Source organism: Bombus bifarius, unplaced genomic scaffold, assembly GCF_011952205.1.
Source record: "Bombus bifarius isolate JDL3187 unplaced genomic scaffold, Bbif_JDL3187 scf7180000007996, whole genome shotgun sequence".
Classification (NCBI taxonomy): Eukaryota; Metazoa; Arthropoda; class Insecta; order Hymenoptera; family Apidae; genus Bombus; species Bombus bifarius.
This window is the reverse complement of record NW_022884376.1, coordinates 6,216,864-6,231,564: the sequence shown is the minus strand read 5'-3', so window position 1 is coordinate 6,231,564 and position 14,701 is coordinate 6,216,864. Positions and strand designations below refer to the sequence as shown.

General features: G+C 40.9%; 1 protein-coding gene across 2 annotated transcripts in view; it reads left to right on the top strand.

Annotated features, from left to right (window-relative positions):
- LOC117205970 (heparan sulfate glucosamine 3-O-sulfotransferase 5) overlaps positions 1-14,701 on the top strand; it is a 152,328-nt gene that overhangs the window by 126,594 nt on the left and 11,033 nt on the right. For both annotated transcript variants that reach the window (XM_033444854.1, XM_033444855.1), the window contains one exon: positions 7,726-7,819. In XM_033444854.1, coding sequence (XP_033300745.1) covers positions 7,761-7,819 — 59 coding nt within the window. In that variant the 5' untranslated portion in view covers positions 7,726-7,760. The remainder of the gene's footprint in view (positions 1-7,725; positions 7,820-14,701) is intronic.

The window sequence follows — 14,701 nt, the reverse complement described above, 5'->3', positions numbered from 1 at the left end:
TATATTTCGTTCGAATGGAACCTGTCTACTTTGATAATGGACTTGTTATTTTCAATTACTACGTTATTAACTGCTAGCAATTAGTACGATGCAAATATTAATCGATATACGTTGTTGATAAAATTTAGACGAACGATATTTCTCGATTAAATAATACAATACCTGCGCTGCCTTTATTATAATTGAAGTTTCGATTTATTTATTTATAGCTAGTCGATATCCTGTCAGTTGCTTCGTCAAACATTTTCAACCTACAAAATCTGCTATTACTTGATTGAAGTTCGTAATTATCCGTTTACGGTTAATTGATATCGTGTCGATTGTTGCGTTGAATATTTCCAATCTGCAGAAACTGCCGTTACTTTCGTATACGTTCGATGGAATTATCCTGATTGGCCGAGGAATCGCGTGGGTCTAAAAAGTTGCAAAGATAGACTTGCTCTTTAAAAAGTTTAAGATAGAACTATGCAAATGTCGATCGATCGATCAGATTTAAACGAACGGGGTTTCTCAATTTTTGGAAAGCTGCGACGAAAGGCGGATCGGTGGATGGCCGACGAAGGACGAAAGTTTAGACAGCGATTGGAACGTACGAAAGAAGAAAAAGTTGCGCCGTGAGTTTCGCGTGCTCGAGGCGCATCGCGCGAGTAACGTTCCGTGGCCGAGCGTTTAACACGTTGAAAAGCGGCGCGCACGATGAAACAAGCCGCATACATTAGCGATCGTTAGATAGCGTTTCCAGTTTAGGGTTTGAATAATGTTCCTGGAAACGTTCTTAAATCAAGCGAAATAAGAATAGCTCGAGAGCTTTTCCCTCGAGGCAGCACGATAGGCCAATTCCTTCGAGCCGAGAACTTCCCTTTTCAATTTCCTCGCGTCCCAATTTTTCATTAATTAGAACCGCTACGGATGTTAATATCCGACGGGATATGAATTTTAACCTGTTTAATCAGATTGTCTCTTAATCGGAGACTCGGTATAATTACCGAATTCAAAGTTATTAAAAGTGGAACAATTTCAATTAGGTTGGTTTTTGCGAATGTTAACACGATACGAAAGGTGAAAAGATAGAGAGAAATAAAAAGATTACCATCTCTGCAAAATTTCGACAGGCACTTGCTGCTGTCGTTCGCGCACGTTCCACGATACTCGCGTGTTCTAACGATAATCGTTAGATTTCATTTATAATAATAATTGTTTGTTGATTGTAAGTTCTACCTGTTGTTCCTTTGTGATTAGGCACTCGTGAATCGGAGGAAATAATTGCTTTTATAAATAGTTGCGTTGGATCGTGAGTTTTGAAGGTGCTAAATGAGGTGTATTATTTCTCGACGTATAAAACGGAATAAAATAACGCGCGTTATTCGTTGCCGTTTATTTATGATAAATTGATTCGTTAAGTTGTAGAGTTGTGTGTAAATATCGCGTACACACGGAATACGTATGTTCGATAAAGTAGAGGAATAATTGTAATCTATTCAGAAGGTACAGCAGTATAACGCGTTATCGAGAATGGAAATAACAAGCGGTACGTTGTTGATGGAAAATAAAATAAGTAAAATGCGTAAGATTAGCCAGTGTATATGCTTTTCTCTCGTGTTCGTATTTTTCAAAAACTCCCACTTGAATCGTACGAGAAGTTCTTAGAATTACCGCGATGTTGTTAGGATATACACTCTTTGGCGATAAATATTTCAAAAAAATGTGGCAAACTACGAACTTTAAGTATCGTAACGTTTTCAGTATCGTACCGCGAGTTTTTCTAGAAAACAAACGACACGTTTCCAGCTACGTTATATATGTATTAAATATTTCATGGAACGGAGCAACTCGTGTTACAAATTGTACGTACGCCGTTCATAGAGGGAGAAAGAAACGCGAGTACAAATACGCGAATAAAATATGGAAAGCTAAGTTTACCGTGAAAGAATAATCCGCTGCAATAGAGGATTATGTTCAAGGTAGCACTTACAACGATTAAAAACTAATACCAGGCTGCATTTACTCGACCTGCTGCTTTTCTCCAGGGTACTACGCGTTTATTTCAACAGACGTTACAACCTTCGAAAAAACGTCATTTATTACCAAGTAGTTGAAGAAAATTGAAGAACGTGTACCCTCTGCTAGACGAAACCGTGAAAACTTGTAAAAAGTCCGATCCAGAAATGATCGGCATGGGAGGCTTAAATTCCACGAGACTGCGTATCGTGGAGGGGTTGAAAAAATTCTCGTAAATTGCACGAAGATCGAAAGAAAGAGGAAACCCGTAATCATCTTCCCGCGGAAGTCGATTGATCCCGGAGGAAAAAACACGAGGGCGAATGTTGCGTGTTCTGTGTTGCATGTCGGGGATGATGGCAGCGGGAGGCGGTGAAAACCGACCTGATCGTGCCGGAGGAACCGTACGGCCTTTACAATACCGTCTGGAAACGGCCGTGGACGTTATGCAAGCGGAAGAATGTCGTGTGTTACATCGCCGAAACGATCGCACACCCACGCCCTACATCCTTGCTTTCATTCCACTGTGCATCATTAACCTCTCCGCTGTTCGATGTATCGATTCTGTTCTCGCGTTCTTCTTCTTTCCGAAGACCTTTCGTGACACAGGGTGAAACGGTTCTACACGAGGAAAAATTCCAAGAAAATTCCTTTCTCGTTTCGTGTTGGAACGTGGTGCGAAAGATCGGTAGATCGAGAATGGAAAGCGTGTTTTTCGTATGTAAAAGACAGAGGCGCCTCTCTCGCTCAATCGCTACGGTTTATCGCTGTTTCGAGAACCTCGTCCACCGATTCATCGATCCCGCGATCTTAACCTATTTGCATCGAAGCGCGGATTATAACGCGCGCTGCGACTGCTTCTTTTTATTTCCATTTCAATCTAAATAATTCTTTTTTAAATAAATAATTTTCACTTTTTTCCTCTGTTATAAAAAATGTAAGATGCGATGTTTGCGAGGTAACACCGTCTACCGATCGTTTTGAACAGTAAATTTTCGATAAACTCCGTGAAGAATTCGGATGTCATTTACTGCACCTACGACCGACCAGTCCTCTTAAGTAGGGACATGATGCAAATAAGTTAAATACATTTCATAAATAATTTCGCGAATACACCGCAAGATCGTGCAATAGCCGGTACTTTCAAGGGTCAAAGAGAAGTTTCACCCTCTTACAGCGAGTTTGGACAGTGAAAAGAAAAAAGAAAAGAGATACATATATCGTCTACGTATCTTCAAAGTTTCATAATTTGTTGAATTTACGAGAGACCTTCCCTTGTAACTTTTATTTTATCGTCCAGACGCTTGCTACGCAGACTTTCGTTTTATAAACGTTTCGTAGTCTTGGTATGCATAAATACGATAAAAAAAAATGCAACACGCGTACTCGAAGAAATTCGAAAAATCCGAACAAGAGTTTGTGTATCGTCGGTGTTAACCCTCGTTAAACTGGATCGAAGAAAAGACAACGAGAAGCTGGGAATCAGAGGATAGTTTCGAAAGAATCGTCGCACGTTCCTTCGCATGATACGAACATCGATAAAGAAAGTTGGACAGGCATAACTCGCACCAGGTATCGATCATCATCGTGCTTGTTTGCAAACTGGCGCCGACACGACGATCGCTTAACGCCGCTTTCAGCTTGGAATTTTTCCTTCCGACTGGCCATTCCCAGTCGCGAATCTGTCATTTCCAAAACGAATCCTCCACAGCACCGATACGATTCTCAAAGAACTGGCTGTAGTTTGACAACTTTTCAAAAGCTCATTTTGCAAAGTTATTCTCAAAGTTACTCTCTTCGCTCGTAACGTTTACCGGAGTTTCTTCCAACCGGGAAGTTAATTTTTCTATTACCAGGGACTCGTTACGCGTCCGAATTTTCGAAGATATAATTTTTCCTCTGCAACGATGAAATAGCCGAGCGTGGCTCACACAGCGGGACAAAAGAATGGTTAAGATCCTTTTACCATCGAAAATGGTTTTATTCCATTGTAGGAGCCATTGATAGAACGCAGGAAAATCTACGGACACGTAGTATTTACCAAAGAAAATAAAAGACACGGGAATATTGCAGTCGTGGAGAAGGGAATTTCTTTTTTCTTTCGATAGCGTCGATGTAAAAGCAAAGGATTCCCATTGAAAACACAGGAGTTTCTAATTATTTTTGTGGTTTTATTTTTACAGTTTCGCGTAAAAGCTCTCGTACTTTTTACAAATATTTCAACCAATCTGTACATTTACATAAATGTAAATTTGCGATCGAAACGAACAAATTTATATTTTCATACGGAATCATTCGCTGATGTTTAAATCGCTAATTACACGGTATCTCGCGTTTTATTCGCTCGGGCACGAGCATAAAGCGATGTTCTAAAAAAAAAAAAAAAAAAAGGAAAAAAAGAACAAGATTGAAAAAGAGCCGGAAAAGAATGGTTCGAACGATGGTATAAAAAAGAAATACAAACAACGTAGATATAATAAATGCAAGAAACCGCGACGCGCCACTCGTTCGCGTTTTCGAGAATTAATTTCGCGCGTATAAATAAGGTCGTAATAAGCGAGCAGTAATCCAGCGTTCCAATTAAAACGTTTCCATTTTCAAGTGTTGTGTTAAACGCTAACGAGCTGAAGGCCAAAGCGGAGGCTCTTCAATTATGCAAACTTCCACTGATAACGCATTCATCATTCTCCTAATCAGAGGTATTCTAAACTGGATCATCTTGCTCGCATTGTCGTCTCTCCTTATAATTACGAAAGCATTTTCTCTCGACGAAGAACTTCCGAGAAGATGCGTGTTACGGGTCTCCGTTATTCTTGGTACGAGCAATGGCAGCGAGATTAATCGATGCCAGAATATGCTTTTTAACGAAGCACAATGGCTGACAAAGCGAACGGTTTCGTAAGATGGATGAATCGACGAGAAACAATTTCTGCGCGAGCTTAATCCGATCTTCGCCAACGTCTACGTGCCAGCACGCGCGCCGCTTTCCTTAAAAAATTCCACCGATAATTTGTTATCTCTTGTCGCCTTCTCGCGATACTTTCGATGTTCTCTTCTTTGGAAAGTCGAAGGGAAACGAGGAAAGGAGAAATTGAAAATTGTTCTACCGCGTATCTTTTGTGAGACGTTTCGCTAGACGTAAAAAAGAAAGGAACAAACAAATTGAGAACCAAAATAGTCGAAACGTCGCATACGCGTCGAAGCTATCGCACGTACGTGCGTGTACTATCGCAACAGACGATTAGTCGTTATCATTAAGTTGTTTTGCGTGAAAATTCCAACAACGCGTAGTTCCACTTCGAATCGCGATGTTCTTCGCTACCGCCGATTCACGACGATCTCTATAGCTGCACGTGAGAACGTTCCGGTTAAGTGGAGCCACGTAAATCACTGTCATTGCTATCCTATACAATCCACTCGCTCTCGTTCGCCATTGTTTCGAAATCTTCCTGCTATTTTAACCTAAATTGCGTCGATTTTCCTTGCCATTTTTTCCCCTCCAATTTCACGATACGCAATACGATTACCGCGATGAATAGATAACGAACGAGCGATGCACGTGGACATTCTTGCGTCAACGGAACGATTCATCGAATTCCCAGGAATAGAATGGGTGGCGTTTTTCGCTCAGTCGGTAAAGATGCACGTATCGAACTAGCAAATTTCATTACTCGCTCTGTCTCTTTTTTCTCTGTTCTCTTTTTACTCGCCTTCTTTTCTCGGGAATATTTTCTTTTTTTTTTCTTCTTCTTCTTCTCTCTTTCGCTTTGTTTCGAACGATGGAGGATAGCAATTTGCATGCCCTGCTATGTTCGGAATATTTTCGGGCGGCTCGAAATGCACGTTCGTGCCTGGAATTGCCTGTTCTGCGAAAATTTCTCATAATTTGTATTTCGAAGCGACGCGACGACGATTCTATTGTGTCTTATATACCTGTACATCTGGCTTCGGGAATTCAGGATGTGTAGCGAGTGCGTCTAGAGTGGGAAAACTTTAAGAAAGGCTTGGCGGTGACACGAAAAGAAGGAAAGAATTGCGAGGGAAATTCGTGGTTAAAGTAATTCGCGATAGCGTAATCTTGAAACGTAAATTTGAAAGTTGCCAAGAATACATCGCAATGACAAGTATCACGATAAGTATCGCGACAGTGTCAACCGACGCACTCTCGCTCTTGTCTCTCGAGGAAGCCAGGCTCGCGAACAGCCACGCGGCAAAATGAGAAAAGTTATACCACTGTCATCGTGGATTTTCATTTTCGTCCGCAATAACGCAACGGCTTTGCTCCGAATTGTCCTCGAAATCGTTTGATTTTTCACATCCTCGTCCCCGTCTCTTTCGTTACCACGCGAAATTGCGTTCTCGGGGAACCTTTGATTTTCGTTGATGTATCTACAGTGCACCGATGCTCGTTCGAACGCAAAGATTTCGAGAACGTCGCGTTCGAATTAATTTCAGCGACGATGGTAACTCTTTTATGCGATGGAAATCAAAGTACTGCGAATCTCCTATCAGAGCGTCGACGAACCTCTGCTACGATCCTCGAATTTTTATATTCCGATCTTACTTTTCTCGCGTTGCCAACATATAGAATTGCTATTTCTTCGTATTCAAATCGTAGTGTCTTAGCAAACGAAAAGAATTTGCAACGTTTCGAGACGTTTAAATGTTGAGATTATTTGATGTGTAAACAGAGAAACTCGTGGATAAATTGTAAGGTAGAAAATATATTTAAATAGAAGTGTAATTATAAGTAAGAATACAATTTGAGCTGGTGTCACCCAATAACTAAAAACTCCGAAGCCAACGTCGCCTGTCTACTGTTTATGGTCTGTCTTCGTCGCAGTCTTTTGTCTACACGCTGTCGATGGCTTCAGTGCTTGAGAAAACTAGAAAGACCAGATATAGAATTTTCTTAGAAGTGGTGACCACTTCAACATTAAGAAACAAAATTGAGACGGGAAATCGTGCGTGTGGTAGAACTCCATCTTTTTGGACATACAATTTGTATAATTAAAGTTCATCGATTTTCTTCGCTGCCTAATATTTTTTGTCCACAGAACAGGAGCTCACAGTCGGATAAGTGAATTCAAGTAGCACAAGTTCAGTTAATCGCGAGGTTAACTAAAATTTCTAGTAAATGGAGTTTTATTGTACAATAGGTTTCGTATAAATACGCTAAATATGAGATAAATAAAAAATGAATATAAAATAAGCTAAATATTGTTACTTGTAACGATGATTCGTCGTTGATCAATTCGATGCAGATAGTAAATGTGTCATAAGTAACATACAATGACTATCTTCCAATGAAAGATTTTTTTATCAAAGACTACGTTTCATTCCCATAGTGTGGAATTTGTATAGTCATACGAAAATACCGAATGATACGAAATTTATTACGATTGGATCTGATTAACTAGTATACACAGTGAGAATTAAAAATAAACACACTTCTTGAAGGTACAAAAGTTATTCGAAAATCCTTACACGTATTGTTGCATAAGTTGAAAATTGATAAAAAAAAATATAAAGAATGGAAAATACGAATTAATAGTAAAAAGAAAGCATAGGGTAAGTCAATATTATACTAACCTCGTTTTAAAATGTACGTGTATCTAACTCTCGTTGTAAATGCGATAATAGATGCAATGGCGTGTACATACTTTTTATACGTGCAAATGTATGAAGATATTTATACGTAATTTTCGTTGTGTTGTATTTTTGCAGAATCCTCAAGAATGTGAACAAATAAACAAACGCAAATGCCCAACAAGGCACGGCCTCGTCGAGAGTGGTCTCCCCAGTCCCCTATAGATGTATTGTGAGTATCTCGTAATAAAAAATAGTAAGTTGAATATTGGATGGAAAGATAACAAGTTGTACCGAGATGTTCTATCCGACGCGTAATTCCAATATGTTTTGAATGAAATTGTTGGAGAATGTTTATCAGATTTCGACGAACAATAAAAACACGTCGATGATAAATAAAAACAGCGATAATGGAACGGCCGTGAATATTTCCTCTTTGTTAATACTGTTTGTTAAAATTCTCACGGTGTTATTCACAGTTTTCTGCTATTTTAATTCGACTCTGGCGAAATCCCTCGAAACTGGAACATTAAACGTTTCGAAAATTAAATCGATTTCACGGCTGCTCCGAATGATCAAATTTTATAAACCCACGCATCATCTCGAATCTAGGCGCTTCGATTGCCGCATTATCCGTCACTGAATATTAGTTGCACGTTTCGCGCAATATCAAAAATGCACAAATTTTTCCCCGTGTTGCCGTTATGACGTATACGTCAAAATAAAGTTTAAATATGTATTCGGCTAGCTGAATATACATAAAATATCAATTTCAACATGGTTTATTTAAAAAAAAAAAAAAGGGTATGGGATTGAAGAAAGGCGACAGTTAGCCAAATGGGAAAATTTTGATGTAGGATTTGAAAGAGCAACGCGAGGCTCGTGTATTAAATTTTATATTTAAATCTGGAAGACTTTCGAAACACGGTTTATTCTTATGCGATCGAACTCGCACATATATTTCTTCCTCTTTTTTTTTTTTTTTTTTCATAAATTGGAACACTGTGCGCATACGTAAAACAACAGAAGCTACTTTCGTCTATTATCTTCACGATCTAAAACGTACTAACAAATTGCGATTTCACGGTGCGTTGCAATGCCTGTTTTTACATTTTGCACGGAAGGCAACAAAAGACAAAGACGCCTCGATACGAGATATCGATCCTACGACAAGAACTACACCGCGTTTTTGTATACGAGAGAATGTTGCAAAGTAAGAAAGATAGTTCGTAAGATGTTTTGGTAGTTTGCGCGCGAGTAAGAAACGCTTCCGCGACGGTATCCGTGACAGGAAGATCGTTGCCTTCCGCGGAGTCTAATTGGTCCAATTCGTAAGATAAGGTCTTCAATTTAAACGCAACGATCATGGCGAGCAGTCACGACAGTGCCGGATGTAATTAAAAAGGTGGAGACGTTGTAGCACGAGGTACGTTGTCCTAAAATTATACTCGTCATAACTGCGGCTATTTTCCCGTGAATAACAACGAAAATTGACGGGCTAACTGAAAAACTGCATATTCGCCTTTTAAACGAGTTTCCCGAGATTCTTTCAAGGGGTTGATCGTCGATCGTAGTGAAAGGTACGCTCACGGTGTATGAAAAAAGTAGTAGATGCAGAAAATATCAAAGTAGCGTAAAAGATATCGCGATGGGGCGCAATGTAATAAAAGTAATGCGAGAAGCGAAGAAAATTAAATAATCGCTAAATAATTATTATTCGTTAACAGATTCATCGCCGTGACGATCACCGGTGACCGTCGTGCGAGCGATGTTTTAAAGTTACTATTAGCTATAATACCTAATTATATACAAGCACTCAAAATTATTTAACGATAGCGTTAAAAAATAATTTCTGAATGGTAGGTACCGAGTATGAATAATAACGAAGATACATCAGCAGACAATGTTATAATTGACAATTTCAAGTATTTATTTATACAGAAATTTGGAAATAATTACGTAGGCATATTGCCAATTGATGAATCGTATTAAAGCACAACAAGAAGTATAAGCGGTAAGTAAAGGTTGCTAATACAACCTACAAGAAATATGGTTACTTTTCTTGTACGATACTTTGCAAATTCTCGACCTTCTTCGCATTATCTCGGTAGCATTATTTGCATAGTCGTCTAGTTCATCGCGCGTTGCTATTTTCGCTTCGTATTTTGTGACGCTTACAGAGGAAACGCGGATGTAAGGACGCGAGCGCAGAATCCACGAAGATGCACTTGGCGGTGACTGTGTTAAATAATTATTTCACGAAACGTTTCGTCTGTGTAAATAATGCACACTTAACAACGCGTAAGCGTAACAAGTTTCCTGTTGCGAATTATCGAGCAAAGAGCAACCAGTCAGATCAAACCGATCGGTCGATATCGCGTACCTCGAATGAATTGACGCTCAAGGTGGGGGAGCTTTAATATATCGAGTGTTAAAGTAATCCAGCACTGTGTTGAACTTGTTGTATGAACGTAACGTGTGGTGTGATGCACGGCGGTGGTAAGATCTTGTTGGGAGCGAAGTATTTCAGCCGTACGGTACGATGTCTGTTGACGAACTGTCCTCCTACGTTGTTGCTTCTCCCTACCAGCCGTTGGATTTCGTCTGTCCATCGTGTCCTTCCGGCTGGTCCTTTTCCGGAGTTTTTTACCTGACCTCGGAGTCATTAGGTTTACAGCTCAGGGAGGACATGTAATTCGGAATTTCCTAAAGAAGGGAACGGGTCTATCCGTGCCATAAACAGAGGGCCACTCAAAATTCCGGACAACGTTCGACTCGTCGATTACGACGTACTCGAATTTTTTCTCCCATACTTCTTCCTCTATGGTTTTATGATTTATCCCTGGTATGTAGAAATTTCTGGTCGCTGACGAGCGAGAATTTCACGCGCGATACAATTCAAGTTGATTTGATAACACGGAACGCGCGCGTAATAACGCGGCAAAAGTCAGTGGTGGCCGTCGTTTGGCGGCCGGTCGTCCGCGTGGAAGTTAACCGTCGAAATTGCGATTTGTCGCGATAATACGGTCGATGTGCTGCCAAAGAGTGGTCCCGCCGATGCGAGATAAATATTTGGCGTTGCGCCGAAAATCGTCTGCCTCTGTCTCTGTCTCTGTGCCGGCCCTCGGTTCCTCCATTTCGCTCTTCCGCGCTCCCACGACTTTGGTCGCCCAGAATCAACCGATCGAAACCAGAGGGTAGAACGGGCCTATGGTTTTTCGATGCCGCTTGTTTCCCTCCAATTGCCTTCCAACTGGCCGATAACGTCCCTTGGAAACGATCGGCGAGTTTAGATTTCTCGTGATGTAACGCGTCGCGTTCGCAAAGTTGCCGCGCACCCACTACAGCAAATGCTAATTTCGTTGAAGCGTGTCAACGATGAAATCGAATTTGTGGACTCAGAGTCCGTATACAGTGACAACGGTACGAGCTATGGAGAAAAAGGGTCTGGAGAAATATCGGACAGTTTCTTGCCCGGAAATCTGACTTTACGAATTTCACTGACTGGAAGACGCAAAGGATTGAGCGAAGATCAAAAGCGTTAGAGCGTATACGGTGACAATGATACGAGCTATGGCGAGAAAATGTCTGCAGAGACATCGGACAGTTTTATGGCCAGAAATCCAACGCTGTTGGTCTTCGTTCAATTCTACGAAACATTTAACCCCTTGGCTTATAACCACGAGTCAAACTCGTGGTAAAGAATTTGTGCCATAAGCGAAGACCGCGAGTCTAAAAACACTATTAAAACACGTCTTAAAAACGCTATTTGTCCTCAAACGTTGTTTATTATTTCACAATATCTTTTGTAGCCCCTAAATATACATGTCATAAGAAGTATACATCTTGCGCCAGTTCGGGCATACGGCTGAACAGATGAATAGGGCACGGCGCGTGACCGAATTTCTTGCTTACTATGGCTCGCGCGATCGGCAGATAACGTGTAAGCCAAGGGGTTAAACAAAGTCGATCGTCTAGGATCTCGTAGGCGCTGATCGACTGTACCGACGAAATCGTAGCTACGGAGAAGTCGTGGGTTCTTCGCGATCTAATTTTAATTTAATTCAACCAAACTGAATCACAGGAAGCTAAGTCGGACTGTAAACGTACGTGATATCTTCCCGATAGCGGTACGCACAACACGTAAATTTTTTTGTATCTTTTCTATTCCTTTGATTCGCTGGTTTAGAGTGACATCAACGTGTCAGATTATTAACGAGTACTTATGCTAATTAGATACTTTGAAACATAGTTAACTTTGTCGTTTAAATAAGGTTTCCGAGATGTATATCGTTGGTGAACGAGATTACCGCGATTGAATCCTTTTGGCCACCGAGAGCTTCTTTCAGATCTGCTGGTATCTTGCATTCGTTTCTTGCGAGATTTAAAGCGGCGCGCTCCCAAAGGAGATCTCATTGATCGCGATATCCGCGTCACGTCGGTTACACTTGTTTGGCTTTTTCTTTTGTATCTTGTAGATACGCTTGTTCCTCGTTGAACGCGATAGTTGTAGATGAAATGCAATTGTCCAACCTCGTTAAAGCGAATGCATATCGTAGGAGTAACGTGTCGTAGGAGGGACATCCGTACATAAAAATAACGTAACATCGATTTATCTCAGTTGGAACGAGGAAGCACAGATATTTCGCGATGTAGCTTTCGTTCCGTCTTAAAACATGAAAGATTGCTTGGAAAGGAAATCCTTATTTTAGGATATCTTAGAGAGGCGGCGTACAAAGCTCTCCATATAAAATAGAAGACAAAGAGGAAAAGGAATCTGGTTGGAAGGCAGGATGTATCGCAAAGAAACAGATGCATTGTCGGCGCAGGACATATGTTTCACGGTCCCAAAAGTGGATACTTGTTCTCGCGCGTTTCGTAGGAAATCGATGATGTACGACGACGATCGAGAAGTCGAGCGCTTTTCTCGTTCGCCTGAAAGCCATACGATTTCAAACGTTCGTTAGTTATTCTAAGCTTAAGGACCGGCGGCTAAAAGTTTCGCCGCTTTTAAATTCCGATTTATTCGAGTTGTAGCGCGAGATCGAAAGTTCGCTCGTTCCTCTCGGCGTCTCCTCCTCTCCCGAGACTTCATTAAACGTCTTTATTTAGAAACTGAGCGCCCCTTGAGCTGCGTTGCAGATTCTTCTCCTTTCGTCTTCCTTCTCCTTCGTTCCTCTTCCATTGACATTAAAACGCGCTAGGAATGCGTTAATTTCCTCTTCGTCCGCCGTGATATCGTTAGCTTTTACTCGAGTAAATGAAATGGCAGTTGCCGTTTTACGACCATACGATAAGGTAGAAAGAGGAGGAGGAGGAGCGGGTATTGATTTTTGTATCTCGTCGTGCTGTTAGTAATTAGTTTGTTTTCGTATTTAATCGTTACTCGCTGAAAGTAATTAAATTTGGCTCGCGTGGGTGTAGCGATCTAGCGAATTCGAGTCGGCGTGTTCGCGTCGAGGAGACAAGGATCGAACAGCTGAAAGAGAACGATTAGAGAGTAGGAAGAACGAGCCGTGACCGAACAAACTTACGTTGCCATCGTAACTAAATAATTTAGATTTTTAGTTTTCGCCACGATCGAACGACGCGTTCGTGGTTCCTGGGATTTCGATCGCGTGAAACGACAGGACAGTTTCGGATCTGTAGCGAAGAAGCGGGCTGAAATATTCGCGAAATCTCGCAGGAAACATCAACGCGATATTTAAAACACGAGTGGGACCCGAGGAACCATAAATACGACGACGGATAAAAGAAAATGTTCATAAAATAAGAGACACGGAAGGATATTTTATTTGTATGGAATTTTACGAACTGAATTTTTATTCGATAAGGACGATGAATAATTATAATATATATATACCAGCACAGCACAGATGATTTTTGCCAATACGGCAAAAAGCTTTTTAGTTAATTAATTTTTAGTTCGCTTAATATTCATAGCGTATGAATTTTAAATTTCCTCTTTTCCGCCAGCGCGTGTAAATTTCAAAATACTTTTATCGCAAGAACAGAAGCAGCACCGACTATGTTAAAAGCACATCGGAAATTTCGTTATATCCGCGGTGGTTTGGTAAAGTTAGAGTCGTCGAGCCTCCAACACCAAGGCTTCTTCGTCTACACTTCAAAGACAGCGCGGTATTCAGCAACTGGTAACTACGAAAGTGTAACAAGCAAAAGAGAAATTGCACCATCGCTTGTTTAATCTTTCATTCGGCTAAGGTACTACAGAGCAGAGTGTGCTGGTCGCGAGGAAGTTTATTCCGCTACCTTTTTCCATCACCGATGTGGATCGTATTTCTTCGATGTAAAATTAACTTTATCGTCGAAGGGTATTTCGTTTGTCGTCGCTTGGTTCGCAAAGGAAGAAACACGAAAGATGAAACACGTTGAACCGCCGCTAGCTTGAAACGTTTGATCCGTGGCGTATTTAATTACGAAGTATCACGGTCGAAAGATTCGTTCGATGTTACGATAGAAAGCTGAAGGAACGAATTGTTTTTCACACGATTATCCTTATCGGATACGGTGGACCCAACGTGGTGTATCGTGGCTCGTTCTTGGCAGCCTCGGGCAAAAGCAACGTACGAGTTGATTTATCGATTGCAACGAAAGCAACGGTACTAACATTTCCCGAGTTCCAGCATAGCGGAACCTTCTCTTGTAAATGCGTTTCGTTAAGTTTCTCGATCACGTATACGAAAGTTCAGCGTGTCATGAGGTTCCGGCCTTTTTCCTTCCGGCTTTCCACGTCAAGATGTCCACGCGCGTTTCTTCCTAGCTGCTCGAAAGTTTCATCGTCTTATCTTTGTTACTTCTCCTTATCCTTTCCAACGAGTTATTCGAAGTTAACATTTTCTAAAAAAAATGTCCATCTTCCTTTTCGAACGAAACTTAAGATCAAAAGTGAAATGTAAATTATAGAATATTAAAATTTATCCCGAGTTTCGTTCCAAGTTACGAAGTTCCTTAAATCGGCCGTACCTTGAATTCTGTCGATGTTAAAAGGCTGAAAATTCACCATCTCGTCGGCGTTCGTGCATTCGGAAGCAGCGCGCTAGTTTGAACGCTATTTAAAAAAAGACAGTGACGCAAGATACGTACGCGAATTTAG